Raw genomic sequence first — 14,040 nt, 5'->3', positions numbered from 1 at the left:
GAAGTTTGTTGCTCCTGTTTTAGACCTAAATGAGTGGGTTTTTCCCCTGAAGTGTTTGCTTTCTAAAAAACCTATACTAGCTGAGAGAGTATGCTATAAACATCGTTTTATTTATCATGTACCTTAAAAACTTGGATAGCTTCATCCTGACCTTCACACTGACACCTGTCCAATGCATGTAGTTTGATCTGTCCCTTCTCTCCATTACACAATTTATGCCAACACTACAAAAGCTAAAATAAACCTGTTACACTGTTCTGTATGCAATAAGTAATACAGTAAGTACTAATCCACAAGTACTGTATTTGATATTGTCTGTATATGATGAGTACTCCTCAGTCACATTTGAACAAGAAAGTACAAAATGTTCTTGCTTATTGTTTAATTGCAAGGGATGTACCACTACAAAGCAAACAGGAAGTATTTATTTAAGTTCTAGACAGAAAGTGGCCCTTAACTGGTGGTAGCAGAAACTTAAGATACATTCTTCATTATGTTTCTGACTTTTCTCAAGTGTCATGCCTTTTTTTTTTTTTTTTTACGAGACATTCTCAACAGCTATGAAGTTCCTTCATGTCTCAGAAAGTGCATTATGCTCAAGTATCTTGAACAAATAATTCATTCCACCTGGCAAGAGATCCCAGTTGGTATCAGTCATTTGACAGTGACACTGCTCAATTCCCACACTGAGGCTACAGATGTTTGCTGACCTTAGGCAAAAGGGGTGGTTGGCCTGCAGGAAATACAGCAAGGTTCCCAGTCCAGCCCAGTCCCTGTCTGGAATACAGGGGTGCCTTGATCGTGGGAAGTACATGTGTCTATGTGTGAACAGAAGCAGGCAGGAAGGGGAAGTACTACTCCTTTTCTCCTACTTAAATTTAAAAAACAAAACAACAAAACACACACAAAATTCAAAAATTAAACCTTCACGCGTCAGGATGCAGATGCCCTAGAGGATGTTCTAGGACTTCTGTTCCTAAAGGGCTTGTTATCATTTATGAGTGTTGGTGTTTTTTGTAAAAAGGACCTTTGCACCCACATCCTATGTCCTCCACGCCGACCAGGGTGCTCGCTGCCGCCCGCCCCGGCTGTCACGGCAGGGTGGGGGGTGTTCTGCACCGGCAGCTGCCGGCCTGTGATGACCCCGCCAAGGCAGGCGCTCGGGCTCCGTTAAACCGCTCCTCATTGGCGCCAAGGGCAGAGGGACCAGTGCCGGCAGGCCTAGTTCCGCCAGGCGCCGGGAACCCTGAGCTGCGCCGCACCAAACGGGCATCTGCCCGGGGTGCAGCAAGGCCCGCCTGCGGAAAGTCACCCCATTTTGGTCATTCAAGCTACTACAGGATTTTTCTTAAAACAACTCCGGCCATTTCCGCTGCAGAACAGAAGGGACGGTCCGGCGGGGCCTGCTCCGCCCGACAGTAACGCAATCGCCCACTTCCCCGTGTGCAACGGGGCCCGGCCCGGGTCACTACGGGGGGGGGGGGCGGCCCGGTCTCGGTGGCGCTGCGGGGGCTCTGCGGGGCGGGCCCGGCGTCCGCCGTGTCCCGGCAACAGCGCGAGCTGCTGCGCGCTGGCGTCACCGAGGCGCGCCGGGAGCCACCACCGCCCTTGCGCCTGCGCCGCTCGGCGACAGCCGTGCCGCGCGGGGGAGCGGCCTGCCTCCGGTCCCTGTCGGGCGGCGGCGAGCAGGATGCCGGGGCGCTGGGGTGAGGCGGCTGGCGGGGCCCTCCGTCCGCGGCCCCTCGCGGGCTGGCGCGCGGCTCGCCGTCACGGGGCCCTGTGGGGGGCGCAGGGCCCGGGCCACGGGAAGCCGTCGGGTGCGGGCGCCCTGAGCAAAGCCCGGCCGCCCTCCGAGCCGAGCCAGGCCTGGCTGCCGCGTCCGTCGGGGCGGGCAGGGTCGAGCGGCAGTTACCCGCAGGCACGGCGGCCAAACGGTGGGGGGCGGGGGGAGCGGAACGCGCCCCGCCCCACCGGGCGGTGTGGGCGTGACGCAGCTGGGCTGGTGCGTGCGGCCTGCCCCGCGCCCGGCCGTCGGGCGGGACTGAAGGGCCGAGCGGGAGCGCCGCTGCCGCCGGGGGGGTTCGGGGCCTGGTGGGCGGGAGGGCTGGTGCTCCTGGTCTGGCTGCGCGTGGCTTCGCGAGTTTCTGGTCTCGGCCAGCACGTGTAACGGCAGTGCTCCTGCGGACACTTCTGCGGGGTTGCGCTGCCCAGCCCTCTCTGCGGTGCGGGCTTACAGCGCAAGTCCTGCGGGCTCACACGCGGCACTTCGCTTCCTTGGGAGAGCTGCGTTTTAGCTAGAGGGAACAGGCAAAAGCTGGAAGATGGGGGATTGGCTGTATTTAAGGGGTGGAGGGTTGCACTGATGAGAGGTGATGCTTGGAGTGTGTCTTCTGGGCATGTGCTCACCAAATGTAAGATCCAGGAAGCAGAAGAGGAGATGACTGGGGGGGTAATTTGGAAGGAGAACAGTGACTTGAGTGGGAACATCCAAGAACTGAAATTGGTCAAAATTAAAGCATTAAATTGGAAGTTGATTCTCTTGTGTGAAATACCAGAGCAGTTTGTAGAATGCTCAGATGTGAACTCGCTTTATGTGTGCCATGTGTTTCTTACACCGTGGCAAGATCTTGACAGCTGTGGACCATGTTCCTGGGCAGTTTTATGCCCAAATGCAGCTATATGTACATGCAGGATGAAGTTCTGTTTTCCTGTGATGTCTTTCATAAGGTGTTTGAAATGCACCTGGTATCAGATATTCCATGTTTAAGTTAAGATTGATGTTCTGCAGTTAAGCTTGCCATTGCAGACCTCTGTCTGTAGAAGTCATGAAAGGGTTTGAAACTACTGGTTTGCACTACAAGCAGTGAACGCTGTACAGAGAATTAATTAGCATGCCTCTGCTATTTCAAGACAAAGAGCAAAGAGGGATTTTGGGGGAATGTCAAGTGAGAAGGATCAAGGGTAGGAAATGGATAAAGACTCCGAATCAGAAAGCATTGGGTAGATCCTTATGCAGACTTTTGGGGAAAAGGACATGAGTCTAAAGGAAGGGTGAAGTAAGTTGAAGTTGGAGAGGTTTGGGCAAGTCAGTTCTGTAATGTGTCCTAAAGTTGAGTGCTTTGTGCAGATAGGGAGATTTCTAAATTGGTTTATACTGATGTGGATTCCTTGGTTTACCAGTTTAAGAATGCTGTGAGAGTTCTTTTGATCTGCTAATGTCAGTCTGATGTAAGAAAGCTAATTCCTAATGTAATGTCTGTGTATAGACATACATTGATATGCTTATTTGTAGACATTCTGACTTTCACATGCACAAATATTTAGGAAAAACAAATATCGTCATAAATTACCATTGTCATCTTGAGATTTTCTTTTCCATTCCATTGGATGTATTTATATATGTGTTGGAGTTGCTGAAAAATCTGCCTGTAAAATTATCTCTATTTAATGTAAGTATTGCTGTAAGCAAAATAATACGATCTTTATAAGTTGTTAATGCCACATTCCAGTCTCTTCTAAGCATTATGATTAGTTTCTGATTTGACTGTTCAAGTTGTGTTACTATAGAATAATTAAACTGGTTAGTGGGTAGCTAAACTCTTGCACTAAAAGAAAATGAGGGAGTAGCTGTTCATAAAATACACAAATGTAACTCTAAAATATTTTTAGCAGAGGCTCTACAAGTGAATGAGAACTTCTTTCTACGGAACTGAGGTGAAGAACTTCACCATGGGTCAACAAATTTCAAACCACACACAAACTGTAATTAACAAGTTGCCAGAAAAAGTAGCAAAGCATGCCTCTTTGGTTCAAGAAAGTGGTTTCCTAACGTATGAAGAGTTTCTGGGAAGAGTAGCTGAACTTAATGATGTGTAAGCCTTACTTTGTTTCCTTCTTTTTTTCATGTTTTACAGAGACCTTGTATGCAATATATTCTCCTGTGCTGGCTAAGCCAGAACTGGCCATCTGGTTTTGAAATGTTTCCTTCAGTTCTTAAAAGTTTCTGTAATGGTTGTAATCACACTTCAAAACCGAAGCCGTTTCTCCTTGTTAAATTCACTTTTCTCCAATACTCTCCTTCCAGCAAGTGTTGCTGCTCTCTTAGAAGTTCACAAGAGGCAGACGTTTAGCAGTATGTCTTTGTTAGTGTCACCTGTCTCCCTTACTCTCTCCCCCCTCTGCCAGCCCCCTAGAGATGCAATACTGCTGCCTCTCTGCCCATCACGTGTGGTAGGAAGTAGTGATACGAGCCCTATAGACTCGTTGGAAGGTAGTACCTGAGACAGAGCTGTTTGTGACCATCTCTCCCACCTCTGTGGACATGCAGTGCTGTTGCTCATTAAAGATGAGGTGTGCCTTACTGTCTGAAACCAGTGACCAAGATAATCCCAAACAAGAGTCTGCATAAGTATGATTTTTCATAGCCTGCCTTTCGTTTGATTGATATATTGACGGTAAAATGAATAAACAAGCGGAGTTGTCGTTTTTGCCCGATATTTATGGTATAAAATGATATGAAGTGGAAACATACACGCTGAAAAGGGGGTTTGTAGTGTGTTGCTTTTGGTAGTGTTTGATGTGTAACATTGTATTCAGTTTAGAAATTGTCTTGTACAGTGTCATGCTTTTATGAATGACCTTCAAGAACAGATAGCTGTCTTCCGGGTAGATACATAAATAGATTTTGAAGAACATCACTTTATGTTTTGCCTGAGAATCTAAGCATATCTCAGAATAATTAACCCAAAAATATCATTGTTATTCACGGGGTTTTTATTTCTTTACAGTGATTACTTCAGCCTGAATGTAACATTGCTTGTTCTGATTTCTAGGGAATAGACCTTTGTGTCTGCGTTCCAGTAAAAAAAAACCCAAAGACAAAAACCCCAAAAGTCTCAGCATCACATGAAGCTTTCACCTGACTGCTTCATTATTAATATGTATACTAACAAAAATACACCTCATCTGCATGTATTGGTATTTGCATGCTTTTTTTACATACATGGTAAGGAAATAACCTTTTTAGATTGGACCAAAAGATTGTATAATTACTGTAACAAACAATGAAAGTAATATATAAATTAAAAATGTCTGTAAAGGACACTTGCTTGCTGATGCTGGATCAAAAGACTTGCACATCATTTTCTGAAATCTACTGTGCAATTTAAAGTGAAATGGACTCTGTATTTTATATTCCATGACAGGCGAAGAAGGTCATTACTCTAATTTCATGTGTCTGGGCAGTATCGATAAAATCTCTTTAAGGCTAAAGAATACACAGGTGAACAATAAATAATACCACAATGGCTGAGGCTGCTGATCTTTACACATCTAGCACATGACATAAAACTGATGTTTCTTTATTTCAGTACTGCAAAGCTGGCCTCTGGACAAGACAAACATCTATTATTTGAAGTGCAGCCTGGTTCTGATTCTTCTGCTTTCTGGAAGGTGGTCGTTCGGATAATATGTACTAAAGTAAGATTGTTGAAAATTTTAATTTGGTGGGGGGTTTGTGCACAGATATTTGAGGAGTGTCACTTCTACTGGTAAAATCCAGCACGTGCTACCTGTATTTTGAGTATATATTTATATACTAGTGATGTATTCAAAGATACTGTTTAAGATAAATTAAGTCTAAAGTCTAAGTTTCTGCAAAAAGCAGGTTAACAAAAACCATTTTCATAACTAAGTTTAAAGAGTGATATCTTCCAATGGAGTGCTTGCAGCCCATTAGTTACAAATTCCAATGATTTGTGAGGTCAAGTCATGGTAATCAAATAGTACAACAGTGGGAACTGTATAGTTTGAAGGTAGTAGAAGTTAGTCAGCAATTGCAGGCATTATTAGTTGAGCTAGTGTAACTGTATATATTCTGATTCCGTAGAAAACCAATCTAAAAGTTAAATTTTCAGCTTAGTTTGAAGACCATGACAAAACTTACTGTTTGTGCTTTCTAACGAGGAGATTTTTCCCCTCTGTATCCTGTGAAGTAACATCCTTAAATGGTCTTGAATTCACTGAGCAATCTTAACGTGCAGTTTCAACCAAGCCAACTCTCAAACTTTGAAACTAAAAGTTTGTTATTTTCTGTTTGCTCTTAGTTTTTATTAAGGCAGCCATCATTGTAGGCTATTTTAAGTTTAAATATAAAATGACCAATTATTCTGTTCTAAGTTTAGCCCAGTGTTTTAGGCATTAGGTTCCTACTCACAACTTAATCCATTTGAGTAGTGATGGTAATTGTCTTGCCTTAAATATGTAGTCCTAACTGTGGTATTCCTCATGATGAAACAGCTGTGTTTGCAGGTCTTAACTCTTATTGAAGCAGACTGCAGTTTGCTAACATAGTGATGGACACTTGGGAAGGTGGCTGCTGCCATGAGAATTGCAGTGCACTGAAAGAATTTTGAGCAATGTCAAGTAAAAGTCTGATATGTAATTATAAACAATTCTTGTATCTTAAGATAAATAAAACAAGTGGCATCGTGGAAGCTTCCAGAATCTTGAACTTGTATCAGTTCATTCAACTTTATAAAGACATCACCAGTCAAGCAGCAGGAGTTCTTGCACAGAGTGATACTTCTGAAGAAGCTGCTGAGAGTTTGATGTCTGTGTCATCTTGTCAGGCCAGCTTGTGGATGGGAAGGTATTTTGATACACTCTAGCTTCTGACTGCAGTTACAACATAAATATTTTGGAAGTTGTGTGTAAAACCTGAACTACAAACACCTAATGATCAAAGCTGCACGCTCTTGGCAGATGCAGACTTTGTTATCATCACGAATGTGAATAGCACACCTTCTCTTCTGCCAAGAGAGCTGTGGTGTACTTGGGTGAAATTCTGTTGCTGCTACCATACCTTAGCTTCAGAACAATCATTTTAATGATCAGTTCTAATATAAACAGGGTATATGTTGAATCTCCTGAATAAGGAAGCAGGAGGAAATGGGATCAGCTGCAGCTACAAATCTAGGGATTTTGACAGTGTTTGTTTAAACAGATTTTGTTATTGTTCCACTTAAACTTTCTCTTCCTCTTTTACATTTTGGCATGTGAAAGTTCCCATCTGTTGCCACTAGAAACTCATCAATTAGAGTAACAATTTACCTAGTAAGACTGGAAAAATGCGAACTGTCTCACACATGTTGACATCCTGCTTTGTTAACTAGAGGAAAAGCAAAAGACTGAGGTCAACACCTGCAATAACTTCAGTTCAAGCGGAGTTTAACAGCAAGAAGCTTATCAACCTTTCCCTATGTGGAAGTGTTGCTACCAGTCTTTCCTTACTTTTAGCTTTCTGAATTAGTTCAGAGTTCTAACTCAGTTTTAAGTGAGTTAGGGATAGGTTTTACAAGAAAAAGTAGTAAATGGTATAGTTCTCTGTATCAACCAGTGAAGAGCTGGTAGTCAGGGATTTTAACAAAACAAGCTACTGAGCTAGTTAATTGTCTTTAGAGCGTCACACTCCAGCTGTTAGAATGAGAAAGACGTCGGCTACCTTGTCATTCTACAGGTAGAGCCCACTGGTTTTTCTAAGCCAGTGGATTGCAGAATGTGCTCTTTTCATTTAATTTCCTGTTTCTTTTGTTTGGGAACAAATAATTTTAAATGATTGGCTGTTCTGAGTGCTTAAAATTCTAGAATTAGGTAGCAAATTGTGGACATGATTGGGAAAGCATATTTTCCTGCTCTTTCTCAAAAGATATATGGTTATACTGGAACACAAGTATATCTGGAAATGGCCCTTTACTTCAAACAAACCAACCCCAGATGCTCACGCAAAACAACTTCATATATTGCTAAAGTCAATGAGTAGATACAAGGTTTCCTAGGTGAGTTTCGTTTTCAGTTTTCAGACTTGGAGATCGAGGGAGAGGAGCATCCTTCGTGCTTGTAAACTTCATTGCTTGAGGTAGTATTAGTGACAAATACCACCATCAACAAAAGAGTATACTTTTCTAATATGCAGGTAATATGCTGGCATTCAGTGAGCTTGAATCTTTTCAAAGTTTTTCAAGTCATTAAGGAAAACACAGGCTGAAGCACCTTCAATTATGTTACACCAAGGAAATCTTCTGTTTGTTTTTCCGTTATATCCTCCCATTTGCCTAAATTCTTGTCACCTTTAGACACTTTTCAGCTCTGCAAGAGCTAGCCATCACTGTCCAAAAATAGTAAATATTATCTGTTTCATTCTTCTTATTATCTTAACTGCTTCCACTGGAATAATACCCCATTTCTCTAGAACATCCACTTCCTGTTTGGAGCATTCCAAAATATCCATAACTGTTTTATGCTTTCTGATAATGAAGAGACAAGCATTTCCTTAGTTTTTCACTCTTGTATTTTACCTTTTCTTCAGAAACTTAGTCCTATGGCTAAGTCTAGGTTCCAGAAACTTTATAAATAGGGCATCCATTTTAAGTATAAATGCTTGTATATACACCAGAAAATCTCAAAAATTGAAGTGTTATCAAAGATTAGTGCTCAGAGTTGCATGGGGGAGGGAAATGAAAGGGAGTAGGTCCGAAGAACACAGTGAGATAATTAAAAGATAGTTCTTTTGGAAACTGTTGTCCTCACTGTATGCAAATCACCATCTGTAATTCTAAAAAAAAAATCTCCTGGCATTCTAAAGCAATTTGTCAAAAAGCAAGTTGAAAAGGAAACCCCAAGGACCTACTGAAGAATAAAACAAAAGCATGTTAATTGCCGTCCTTTAGCTGGCTACTCTGTACAGTTAAAAAGTTACTCTGTATTTGACAAGCTCCCAACTAAGCAAAAGCAGTCTGGTGCATGGTCAGTAAGGCGGACTGTCTCTCCTGAAATGCCATCCTTTCTAGAATGCTCCCTGTGTGCCCCAAGTCACAGAAGGGATTCCCAAATCAGGAGTTTTGGAAAACCTAAGAATTGCAGAACACTTACGTGGCTGTCTTGGAAGTGGGCTATGACTATAAAATTAGGGAAATTTACGTGACTTTAGGTCAGTGAAAGCTGAGGATTCTCTGTGCCTTTTCGCGCTTGAGAAATGTCGATATGCAAATACTTGAGGTATCACTGTTAGGAACTTTAGATACAGATATCGATTATTTGGGGGAAAAAATGAAGACAGATAAAATAAAAATGTCTGTCCCAGGGAGTGCAACAGTTACAGGTTCTCACACTTCCTTATTGATAGGAAAAAGGATTTGCATAACTCTTTGGAACACCAAAAGCACCACATGACACACAAAATAAATGCATATTCTGACTTGGTTTAGTTCATTTACTGCTGTTTGTTGGTAGCTTGAGGGTGTGTCTGCTGACATAGGCTGGGTTGATGTAACTAATCCATTCACAGAATTACTAACTAGTGTAGTTACTAGGTCATAAATATAAAACTTATTAATTATCTGGGAGAAAATACTGTCTTCTCTTCTGCAGGGTTAAACAGTTGACAGATGAAGAGGAATGTTGCATCTGCATGGATGGGCGTGCTGATTTAATCTTACCATGTGCTCACAGTTTCTGCCAGAAATGCATTGATAAATGGTAATACATGTTAAGGGATATTCATTATTTTATAGTATATACTGGTTATCTGTATATATATATAGTATATACTGGTTATGTTTCAGTTTGGTCAGACAGATTCCTTAGTTCCCATATAATTTAATGTCTGAAGATACTTGCAAGCTAATGTACATACGGTCAGTAACAAGCTTGAGTAAAATCAGACTGTGGCAGAAGGAAAGGATTTCAGAATTTGCAGATGAAGAATTTCGTTTTGGAAAAAGAGATGTGAAAGTGCTTTTCAGAATTTGTTTTGGAATTTCTTATCTCTCTATTCTTGTAAGAGATAACGTTATTGTATTCTTGCTTGAAAATTAGAGAAGACGGTATATGCTCATGCTGGCATGTTATGCTTCACAAAATCTCACTAAAAGCTTTTTAAGGGAAACAGCAATTGTTTGTAAGACTATGCAAATATGAAGGTAAGTTTGACTGTCTTATCACTTATGTGGGAAATAATAATCAGAGGGATTTTTTTCCCATATATTGTGCTTTCACTTGAAATAAATAGCATACCATTTACTAATTTAAATGTATTGGACTTTTCCAGGAAAAGATTTCTTCTCAATAGCAACACTTTCAAATTTAGTATAACATCGTATCTTACAATATATAGCTTTATAGTAAACTGAACAGCTTTTCAGCTTCTGCCTCTGACTGATACACCAGTTGTTGGAAAACTCCGAGAGAAAAATTGCTTTATGGAGGAGCGTAGCTCTTCTCTGACCATGCAGAAGACCTACAAGGATTAGGCAGGTGTTCTGTCAGTCTAGCATTAGGTGATACAGATAGACATAGTTGCAGGCTTTTTTTGAGTAGTTAATACAAATGTTTTTATGTTTAAGTCACATAATTTGTGCATTAGAATTTGTTTAGTGCCTTTTTCAAAGGCTTATCAAGGAAGTTACTCTTAGAACACCATGCTCTCACAAGGAAAAAAGTAGAAATTGCTGGATCTCGGAGTGTAACCAGTCAGCTCCCTTTTCTGGGAAAGCAGAACTGTGCTGGAGAGCAGATTATATTCTACTGTGGCTGATGAATCTGCTGAACTCTAAACTAAGTTCAGGTTATACCATTCTTTTTTTGGTGTTCAGTTTTTAAGGTTCCTCTTTTCTTAACTTGGGCATATAACAGAGGCTCCCAGCTCAGAGGCAGAGTTGTTTAGGACCCCTGAGTTAGTCGGTGGAGGGGGATGCAACCCTGAGGGTCCAGTTCTAAATCCAGTCAGGCTGAGTGACCCGGGAAAAGGCTTCCTTTTTATGTAGGAAGCTTATGGCATATGGTTTCTGAAGTACCTCAGCTGACTATCTAAAGATAGGAAGAATGAATTTAGACCGTGGATTTCCATTTAAACTTTCTAGATAGGTAGCTAGATGCATTCTGTTTAACCTGATCAGCCTTGATTATGAGGAAATTGACTCCAAATCTGTCACTCAAAGGATATAGCTATATTCAGAAGTGTTGGCCAGTCTTCCTCACAAAGAAGAAGTTTTAAACAAACAAAAAAATAAATAGGTGGTCAAATCCAGTCAACCTGATCATTCTTGAAGTTCTCAATGGGTTGGGTTTTTTTTTAGTTTGGGGGCTCTTTTGGCTTTTTGTTTGGCCAGGAAGAGACCATCAACCAAAACCACTCGTTTCTCTGACTTCCTAACAGGAGTGATCGTCACAGAAGCTGTCCGGTCTGCCGTCGGCAGGTGACTGGGGCAAGCGATTCTTGGGTGGTCTCAGATGCACCTACAGAAGATGATGTTGCGACTTACATACTGAACATGGTAGATGAGGCGGGCCAGCCTCACAGACCCTGATATTGGCCAACAAGCTGATAATAGCAGAAGCACTTGAAGCTTTTGTTTTCACGAACATCTGTTTTTACCTCTTGTTCTTCCAGTCTGTCTTTTATTTCTCTTCTTGGCTGCTGGGAATCTACACTGCTCTTCTAAAACATAGGGTATATGAGCCAGTGTATGTGTGTGCAGTCTTCATTATTAATCTGTACTTTCAGTAAACTCTTAATCACTAACAAAGTTTAAAAACTTTTGATAATTAACAGTTTGACTACTAGATGAATCAGTTTATAACGGCACAACTACAACTGCTAACTGCTGTTTGAACATCACAATATACTGCTACAGAAGATGAACCATGCCAGATGGCTTGGCCTCACAGTTCTTATCCTTAAAAACACTCCCTTTTAGGTTCATCACAAATGTGAATAAAGATCATGAGTTAGCACTATTGGTTATTAATTTGAAACTTTACTACTGAAACTTCAAGATGTCCCACTGCCTGTTCTTCAATAGCCAGTTATTGCTGCTTTTAGTGTTTACAGATACTGATTTCAATCTGATCTGTTATGAGTTTTAGTATTAATTATTTTAAATCTGTTTTGGAGAGTGTAGGCAGCTCTGTAAATGTACTTGTGCACTTCCATTTATTCTTCTAAAAAGGTTATCTCTTAGAATACTTTTTAAAAATGTGATATTTAGCATAGTCTTGTTAGCTTGGAAATATTAGACAGTTTGATACACACTCCTAAAAAAAATTAATCAGTTTCTTTATAGTTCTTCGATCAAGAACAGCCAAAATTATTTTAAAACATTAGGCATATCTGATGAGAGTGACTATTTGAATTAGCAGTTAAGGTGTAGTTTAGTCTGATGCTGTGGTTTCATCTGCTTTTCTTGAGTTTTTGAAGTGATGAAATCAGTTATAAAGTGTACTGAGAGTTACAAGGTGATAATCTAAGTAAGGGTGCTGTGCGTTGCATCTCCAAGTGCAATATGCTTTTATGTAGCAGAAAGAAACTTCTACTTTAATAATAACGTTGCTTTCAGTGAGATGTGCATGTGACAACTTGGGAAAAGGGATATCACAACTGGAGTGCAACAGTGTATTTCTGTGTCTAGCGAAGTAAAATCTTTAAAGAGCTGAGCCTGGACAGCCGAAACTAAATTGTTAGCATTCAGGAGACCCATCTTGAGTCTCTTTTGCATAAATAGTGTTATGGAAATCAACTGCTATTGTAAAGAACTAATTAATTATTTTTTTAATACATATACAAATACTGCTCTCTTAACTTGAGGCTATTGAGTGAGAAAACTGGAGTGTAGCGTTTGAAGGAATATCAGTGTAAGTCTTGCTTACTGTAAGGCTGCATTTTTAATTACCATTCTTGTTAACATTCGGTGCTGCCGTAAGGTTAAGGCCTTTTGTCACAGACAGGTCCTGAGCTAAAAGGCATGTGCACATGTAGATATGAACATTTGGGTTGTTTTTCTTAATTAGCTACGAAATAATTTAATTACATTGGAGACCAAATCTTGGGTATCTCTTTATTATACTTCTGTTGGTTAAGGAACATGCATAGCATATGGCACCCATTTGAGCTTGGCTTACGGTACATTTGTCAAACTTACCTTAGACATTCAGACAGATAAGCAACGTACTCTTGTGTGTATCATCTGAAAGCCAGTGTGGCTTAGTGTGTACCTTTGTGTCTATTGAAAAATCCATTAATGAATGTGTATAGCTTAGAACTAATATTTTCCTTTTGTTAATCCTTTGATATCAGTGAGGTATTCTTCAGAAAATGTTTGGACTGGTTGGTTGCATAAAGGCAGTTATTTGGGCTGAAGATTGTTGATGGTCAGGGATTTTCCACTAAATATTTGCAATATTCCTAATCACACACCAGTCTGGGTTTTGCGTTTTGAGCTTGCATTAGTCCATATTCAGAACTTTAAAATAACCTTTGAATTTTTTAAACTTTTTATATCACTGGAACAGAAAGAGCGTCTAAATTAAAGCTTCGAGCTAACTTTATTTTTCAGGTATTTCAAGAATTATACTTCTGAACTGAGATTTTATAAGTTGACTTTGTGCTGAGAACATACATGAACTTCTTAAAATGTAATTTTGTAATGATGCAAACAGGTTGTTAATTGTAGCATAATGACACTTGCTATTATAATATAAATAATGCAAAAATTATTTAAATAGCGAAAAAGTAAACTTTGTATTCTGTACAGCTTTTTTTAAATTAAGTTGCTGTAATTCACACTGCTGTCATGTAGGTACTGTAACGTGTGCCTTGTAAAATATGTGTACTGTATGTTACATGGGATAGTAGGTACATTAACACTGAAAAACTAGTAATTTGGTACTGGCTGGTATTACCTAGTCTGAAGTGCTACATTTAGCGAAATTTAGTTTTGGAAAAGGAAGAGGAATCACAGGGACGTGGCGATGGGTTCCGAAAGCTAGACCTTGAGAATGTGAATTACTACAAATGGCTGTTGGCAGGGGGCATTAGAACAAACTAAACTTTCTTGTGTTAAGTGCAGATTTCTTACAGGTTTAATGTGAAATTGTAATTTAAACATTGTAGATTGTATTAATAGCTAAGGACATTCCATTATATTAAGCTTTGTGTATGAATTGTGCAATAAAGTTACTTTGGAAGAAATGACAAAGTTCTTTTAA

At 40.4% G+C, this 14,040-nt stretch overlaps 1 protein-coding gene across 1 annotated transcript; it reads left to right on the top strand.

Annotated features, from left to right (window-relative positions):
- Positions 1-3,410: 3,410 nt before the first annotated feature.
- Positions 3,411-14,040, top strand: RNF141 (ring finger protein 141). Its single transcript, XM_009958847.2, has 6 exons — positions 3,411-3,449; positions 3,673-3,872; positions 5,370-5,478; positions 6,468-6,649; positions 9,427-9,534; positions 11,213-14,040. The coding sequence occupies exons 2-6, from the start codon at positions 3,688-3,690 to the stop codon at positions 11,361-11,363; spliced, it is 735 nt and encodes a 244-aa protein (XP_009957149.1). The 5' UTR covers positions 3,411-3,449; positions 3,673-3,687; the 3' UTR covers positions 11,364-14,040.

Source organism: Leptosomus discolor, chromosome 12 (assembly GCF_034619465.1).
Source record: "Leptosomus discolor isolate bLepDis1 chromosome 12, bLepDis1.hap2, whole genome shotgun sequence".
NCBI lineage: Eukaryota > Metazoa > Chordata > Aves > Leptosomiformes > Leptosomidae > Leptosomus > Leptosomus discolor.
This window is presented reverse-complemented; position numbering and strand designations above follow the sequence as displayed.

Excerpts from the sequence above, each read along its gene's own strand:
- RNF141 (XM_009958847.2), top strand. The coding sequence starts at position 3,688 with ATGAGAACTTCTTTCTACGGAACTGAGGTGAAGAACTTCACCATGGGT. Across the intron at positions 3,873-5,369 it reads GTAGCTGAACTTAATGATGT|TACTGCAAAGCTGGCCTCTG; the intron begins GTAAGCCTTACT and ends TCTTTATTTCAG. Across the intron at positions 6,650-9,426 it reads GCCAGCTTGTGGATGGGAAG|GGTTAAACAGTTGACAGATG; the intron begins GTATTTTGATAC and ends TCTCTTCTGCAG.